This window comes from Macrosteles quadrilineatus, unplaced genomic scaffold, assembly GCF_028750875.1.
Source record: "Macrosteles quadrilineatus isolate MER2022 unplaced genomic scaffold, UCM_ALF_1.0 Scaffold_1__1_contigs__length_201487025, whole genome shotgun sequence".
Taxonomy (NCBI): domain Eukaryota; kingdom Metazoa; phylum Arthropoda; class Insecta; order Hemiptera; family Cicadellidae; genus Macrosteles; species Macrosteles quadrilineatus.
In genome coordinates, this window is record NW_026542594.1 from 175,854,380 (window position 1) to 175,861,918 (window position 7,539).

Here is a 7,539-nt window from a genome sequence, read left to right on the forward strand (position 1 = left end):
TAACTTGATCTATTCAATAAATCGGTGAGTGCAGTGCTGGTTTGTGCAGACATAGTAGTGCCTCACCTCTTCCTCAGCTTATAATAAATGTATGAATTCAAATTGGAAAAAATCAACGTTTCTTCGTAGTGAACCATTGACCCTTTTTGACAACGATGAAGTGACGACCAGAGAGCACCATACTTTTGACTTTTCAAAAGTTACAAGCCTCTCTCACAGCTAATAAGGCCTGAGGAAACAAATACTAGTCTCTGTTGATGAGTTTACTTTCTTCATAGGTCCTTTTTACGATTTCTTGCAATTTCTTTCACGATCTTCCCCTATCTTACCACTTATTCTTACATTTACTCTTTCTTTAACACAAATTTCTCTAAAATCATGTTTAAGCTCTTCTGTATTCCATTGATTTACGCAAAAAGATCACCATAGTCATGTTACACTCATATTTTCTAATATTGTTCATAAAGTTGTTGTGTAATATTTAAGATTTTGATCCTGTATCGTCCTCTTTAGTACTTATGTTCCCAGGAACTTCATTTTTGAAGCTTGTATTCGGCTATTGTTTTTTTAATTTTTTTTAGTTAAAATTTTTGATGATTTGAAACTGGAAACAGCTGTCTTTGGTTATCACCAGCTGGCTATTAATGATCATGGATGATGAAAGCTGGTCTTAGTCAATGACAAAGCTACAAACAATAACTAGGCACCCTTTACTCATATTTGGGTTAAAATACGCACATAGGTAGTGTCCCCATCTTAAATGGTAAATGTATTTGGTACAAGTTTCTAGACCATGTTGCGAACTCGGTCAAAGTTTTGTTAAACGTTGTTGGATTTTACTATTTCGGTATTTTAACATTCACTAAAGACTTCCTCAATCACGAATTTATTTATTCTGTTTCTGAGTAGAATGATTGTTTTATTTAGATGTACCCCAGTACCCCTAATGATTCTATTACCTATCTTCCGGGAACGAGCTGGTCTAGAGGTAAAGCTCAGGGCTTCGGTGTCCGAGGTCCCGGGTTTAAATCCCACCAATCACCAATGTATTTTATCCATGGTAATGTCACGACCATCTAGAACTATCCTGAAGTAATGATTTAAACAGTTCCGAGCTACATGTGAAGGTTCGATATTAAATGTAAAAAAACTAACCATGTTCCAGGACCAAGAGGTTTCTAACGACCAAGTGACGTCCATCCTCGTGCATCCGGGACCCAATGGACCTCGTCACGTGATCCTCTCTAACGAACACCAGGTGATCAAATTTACGGAATTCAATTTTATCACATTCTACATGCGGAGAAAGTAATGGTTTTGTCAACATTGTTTAGTTTGAGTTTTGAGTAGAAATCTCAGTTTTTGGACAAAAAAGTTTTAAAGTAATGTCTGTGAGTGTGTTTGTATCGATATAAAAGCCTGCAGGGCTACAGACTACACCTGGGGTACGACACCGATTAAATTTGGCCACGGACTTAAAAACAGAATCAGTAAACTATCTTAAACATAAACAAATGACGTCACAGACCAGAAACATGTCTACTTTCGGGCCTGAGCAAGGCCCCACTAGAAATTTCATTAATAAAGTTATTGCCATTCCCATATGTTTCAGGTAAATAAACAAGCTGGTCGTTTGTAAGATTTATAATGGTAAGAGTTTAGTACAACTACTATCCACCACTGTGACGTAGTGTTGCGCTGCCCGTGCTGCAGCATGGCCTGTTCCTGAGACAGTGAGACATAATTAGTTAATGTTTAAGATCAATACAGTTAATCTATTCCATATGTTAAAATTCTAAACAATATGTTTCAGTCTCGATGTTATAATTAATTAATAATTGAATTTCCTAGTATTTCTCCTTGAACACTCTGAGAAAATTTTCAAAATATCAAATAACCTTTAACTACATTCCTTTAACAATATATCTATATAAATAAAATTAGAGTTTTGTCTGTACATTGTTCAGAATTATATATTTTTAGGTTATTTTTACCGTCTTATACATTAAATAAGCAGAAACGAGTCTTATCTCAATTTCTGTCTGTCTGTCTGTCTTTCCCTTTGTCTGTAACACTCAAGATGGCATTTTACGCTATCTTCTCCTGGAAAACGAGAGTACCTATCAAGATCCAGGTCATTTTAATGTATTCACTGGATTGGCGAGATTGTCTTTAGCCATTAAAATATGGCCTCACTACTTTGTAATAGCTATTTACCTTACAAGTGTAGTAAGAGCGTTTTTACATCACGCAGGTGAATGTTGTGCAACGAGCGGAAGCGAGTTGCATAATTCACCGAAGTGATGTAAACACGCTCTTGCGTAACGTGTAACGTACAAGATTTTACCTGACCCGACAATATACATGGGGTTACGTACAATATTTTTCATTATCCATTTCACTCATCTTCTAACAGTAACTTTCTTTAACAAACAAAAGCTAGGTTAGGAAAATACTTAAAAAGCATAACAATAACATTCAAGCACACAGCTGATTTCTAGCTTTAAACGTCGTTAGCTCCATAGAGGTATATTTTTTAAGTTAAGCACTCAATGTTATTTAAATGGGTTTCATTACCTCACCGAGTGAGTTTTTTTCAACTTTACATCACTCGAGAAGTAAGAAAGTTGTATACATCACTCTTGGGATAGGGAAGTTTAACATGGCGGGTTAGGTAAATAATATTACGAACGTTCAAAAATGTAGTTTTGTGCGATTTATGTCAAGTTTTCGTCCAATTTTTATTGCATAATCATCTATGAAATAACGATCAGCTGTTCGGATCAAGATTATTTTTCCTAGCTGTCACTGATATGTTTACAAATGTTGTTTACAAATACCGCAACCTTATTCAATCACGTTTTGAATGTAAATCCCAAGTGATTAAAAACGTTTTTCTTACATAACGGATTTAATTAATCGGAAGTGCAATAATATAGTGTAATAGTGTAACCGTGTAAATGAAATTAAATAACTAGGCATCATCCAGTTCAGGAACCAGAGATTCTTTGTGTATAAATTGTTCTTGAGTTTTGATAACAGAAAGAAGACCTTGAATCAGTGTTGTATACGGCTGGGAAACTTTAAATTTAATAATGATCGTCGCCAAATGGCTTAATATGGTTTCCACTCATTGACACGGCGCTTCAATGGCGGTTGTGTAAAGTGTAAAGTAAAAAATTACAACTGCAGTGGGTGATTGTAACAGAGGTTTACGGATGATGCTAAACTCGCTTTTCTAATGTGTTATTTTCTGTTCCTACCATTGACTATATATATATAGTCAATAGTACCTACTCACCGTGTGATGCAATCGCTGGACCATACAGCCAATAGGCCCATAGCCCATCTCTTGGGTACGTACGCCTACCCAATTATTCATAACAAACTGTTCGACGACGATCCTTGATACCGGTACTTTTCCCTAGAATACACGGCCTACCTACTTAAGAAATAAAATTACAAACGTCCAAAAACCCAACGTTTTGTGATTTTTGTCACATTTCCTTCTAATGTTATTAGATAGCCTTTACCAATCATTGTTTAGAGAATAGGTACGTAATCTATTAAATAACAAACCAAGAGATCAATAACCTCGGGACTTGATTAACTCATATAATTGGTCGGCTGTACTATAGTTCTCAACTGTGAACGTTGGTTTTTGGTACCGGTTCTATTCCTTAGAACCGTTGGTACTGTTGGTAGTAGCAAGAATCATTTTTAAGTACCAACACATCACTGTACTTTACAAATTAGTTATCGTTGGTGTTGCACCTTATTTATTATTACAGGCGTATTCAATTTGATTGATGTCTTAACTGTACAATTTTGGCTTTTTCTTTCTTGATTCCAAAATGTTAGTTTATGCCAAGGAAACGATAACGCATTTTAGTAAAACCATAACGAATTGTTTAAACGCTTTACGTTGTTTATGTATCAATAGTTCGTGGCCTATTTTGGTAATATTTACTATAAATTACCAATCGTCTATAGTACTTCATTTCATATAGTAAGCCGTCATTTCGGGTCATCATCGGTCCAAGCAAATATACATTGTTATGATGAAATTTGATGCCATTAACAAAATATTTCAGATACTAATTTTACAAGTACTTTGTTATGCTTAAAGCGTAGCAAATCCCCTAATTAAGTTCTGTATTTTTGTGTGTATGTCTGTTAGTACAGCATTAATGTCCTTATTTCTCAGTGTTTCACGGAAAGGACAAAAGTACCTTTATAATGAAAATGTCAATACGAATAAAGTGTTAAATGTGGAGGTTGAGGTAGTACCTTAAATACTTTTAACCATTGTGGAAGGTAACTTTCAATTATAGGCCTACATTAGGGCTATGCCTCATAGATCTATAAAGCATTTTTTAGTTTAATCATTGGATTTAACATATGGACCAACACGACCCAGGTTACATTTAATTTCGAAGCATTTGTTTTGGCTTGAAACTGTCAGATACTGTATTTGCGAAGGTTTATATATAATAGTTTTGCCAGCATATATGAAAATATGCAAACCAAATTCTGTTCTTAATAAAAAGGTTTCAATAACTGACTACAATAAGATCCCCGTGCGTAGAACGGGCACACAGCTAGTCTTGAACTACATTCATTATGGAAATTAAGTTAGTAACGTTGAGGTAGGATTCAGCGTAGTAATCCATTCGTTAGTAACGTCAAGTATGGGTATAATTTATAATGTAGCACCCGTGAAACTAAAATGGTGGGATTATCGTTCGTATAACATGGTATTTTATATGATAAACTATCGATACATCGCATCCTTTTACTCGCCACGGTTCGCCAGTCACCATCGTCGTCAGGTGGCTCGGTGGCTGAGCACGATCACGTAGGCATTATCAGAGGCGCAGTCGTGCCACACGAGATAAAATAAACAACTTTAGATAGTATATTATGATCGTGTGTGAATATATTTGCTACCAGTAATCTATAAACTTGACCAGTAGTTTGTAAATGGGTAAGCTAAAAGAACTATAACTTCGGAAACTGGCGTATGTGTCGACAATTAGAAGAGTTCATTTTGTTGAGATGCATTGAATTCTCTTGACCATAGATAAATAAGTAGATTTACTATTTGCTTACTTAAGAATAAAACGTTTATGTAGGTGTAGAATCTATGGTTTGGAACTTGGATTTTACTACAAAATTTCTTTATTTTTTTGTCATAACTTTGGTGGTCCACTTTGTTTTTGTATTTACGTGTGTTTTAAACGTAAAGGTATAGTTGCTACACATTCATTAAGTGTTTGATTATTGTGCCAACGAAATAAAGATAACGACTTTAGGAAAATGTATAGACCAACAATTATTTTGTTTAATCTTTTTTAGGACCAAACGTTGAACAAGCTCAAAGTCTTTCTTCTGCATCAATAATACAATTGGATTGTGTCAGTACGGTCCACGAGAGTCTGCAGTTGAGGAGGAGCTTTTTACCACGTGACTTCGAAGGAGCCAATGAGGACCATGCGTTGTTGCCAAATCTAATAATACAGTTGATTTGAAAATATTGTTTAGTATATTTAAATTAGTATCGAAAATTTGTGAACGAGTGATGTTGCAACATCGCGCTAGTCCAGTCTAGCTATTGCCTGCCGCCAACTGCAGACTCTCGTGGCCCCTAGTGTAATGTCTGCATTAAATGTTTTGTAACAACATTGTTTTGATTGCAGGTGATTTCTTCTGTAGATGGGATCTCAGGTCGAGCGGTAAACGCAGATTACAACTACCCTCAGACCATCGCTCCGTCTCTGTCTCAGTACACCTACGGTCCACCCAGACCTGTGGGATTCCATCGCAGCAGACCTGCACAGCAGCCTCAACAGCTGTACCACCACAGCTTCCGCCAACCCGGCAAAACCTCTCATGCCAAGGAGCCACAAGAAGAAGCTGTATACAAATACACCACGTATATAAAACACGATAAGGCCAAAGGCGCTGAAAAAGATTACGAAAAGAGCTACTACACTTCACAATCAGCGAAACCTGACTATTCAGTGACAGCTGAGAAAGAATCTCATGAAACACAGCATGAAGGGCTCTCAAAGTACAGGAACCGAGATGAAAAAGAGGAAATACAGTTTAGGGAAAGTATTGGAGATTTGTATAACCCTAACGGTTTTGAAAAGAGTAGTGATTATTCAAACAAAGTAAGCCCACAATCTTATTCAAAGTATCTTGTAAAAAATCACTATATCCCCAATAATCATTTTGCCCCCGTGAAGAGCTATCAAAGTCCTTATTCCAACGCGGACACCAACTCCTACACTGCACCTAGTGGTTTTGACGATTCCAATGGTGGTAAAGTTGTCCCTATATTGGCGAGGTTTTATAAACAACCACTCCCCATCATTCAAACTCAGCTTCCAGCAGATAACGTTGGACTTTTCGTGCATTACTTCCCATCGCAGAGGTCTGAGTACGAAAGAGAAGAATTGTCGAACAACTTTTTCGACTATTCCCATGGTAAATTGTCCCTGAAACGTGATTCGTCCAATTCTGAGTGGACACCCATCAACGCTCCAGACGGGGCGGTTCCCGCCAAATCTTACGACATTCCCGCGCCAGACCTCAGCCGCGAGAAGCCTGTGCAGCAGAAGATTTACAGAAGAGGCTCAGACGATGCTAGTGTTGTCGTGGGAAAAAGTAAACAGGAGATTTTTTCGAGTCACAAAATACAAGGCAACTCTGAGGGAGTTGTGTCTGCTGTTGTCAGAGTTAAGCAATAATTGAAAGGAAAGGAATTGATTGAAGGAGGATTGTTGAATTGAGGAAGGAAGGATATATGTTACCTAAAAGTTATACTATATTACCTTTACTATCCTTACATAATGTATCACACCCACCCCAATGGTAAATTGATTGGATAATATTTTAATGAAAAGGTAATCAATCATAATTTATTTATTTCATCCTCGTTCACACTATATTTCATATACTCTGCTTATTTATTTATTTATATTACTTTAGCTGTAAGAAATATGAAACTTTATCATTGAGTTCCTTCTTACTAAAATAAGGCTTTTGTACTTCATTTACAGTTTTGATAACAGTAAATAAATTAAAATTAAAGCTAAATTAAAATTTAAGTTAGGCTAAATTGAGTAATTAGCAGGTTTTTCATTGTTAATATTTTCTCAAATTCCATGTATTGGCTTTACTGACTATAATTTCCTTTCAGAAATTGCTGTAATACATTCTACTGATAAGGTATTTTTGTGGCGAATATTAATTTAGTGATTTTAAATTGTGATCTTATACGTATCAAAAATGTTGGTAGTACACTACAATAAAACTTTAGTTTACTGATTACTGATTAGTTTGTTAATTGTATCCTTTTCCCAGTACTAGACATACATACTCGTATATAAAGATACATTTAAAACAATTGACCCAAATTTTTATACTATAACCACAGACAATGGATTATATTGTCTGTGCTATAACAGTATAGGACACTGTGAGCAGTGGCGGTTCCAATCCAAGGGGGGGGGGGTTACAGGGGCTAAAGCC

General features: G+C 36.1%; 1 protein-coding gene across 1 annotated transcript in view; it reads left to right on the forward strand.

Annotated features, from left to right (window-relative positions):
• LOC128990381 (uncharacterized) overlaps positions 1-7,328 on the forward strand; it is a 43,716-nt gene extending 36,388 nt beyond the window's left edge. Inside the window, exons 3-4 of the mRNA XM_054412732.1 lie at positions 1,166-1,258; positions 5,700-7,328. Of these exons, the coding sequence (XP_054268707.1) occupies positions 1,166-1,258; positions 5,700-6,755 (1,149 nt within the window). The 3' untranslated portion in view covers positions 6,756-7,328. The remainder of the gene's footprint in view (positions 1-1,165; positions 1,259-5,699) is intronic.
• Positions 7,329-7,539: the final 211 nt, after the last annotated feature.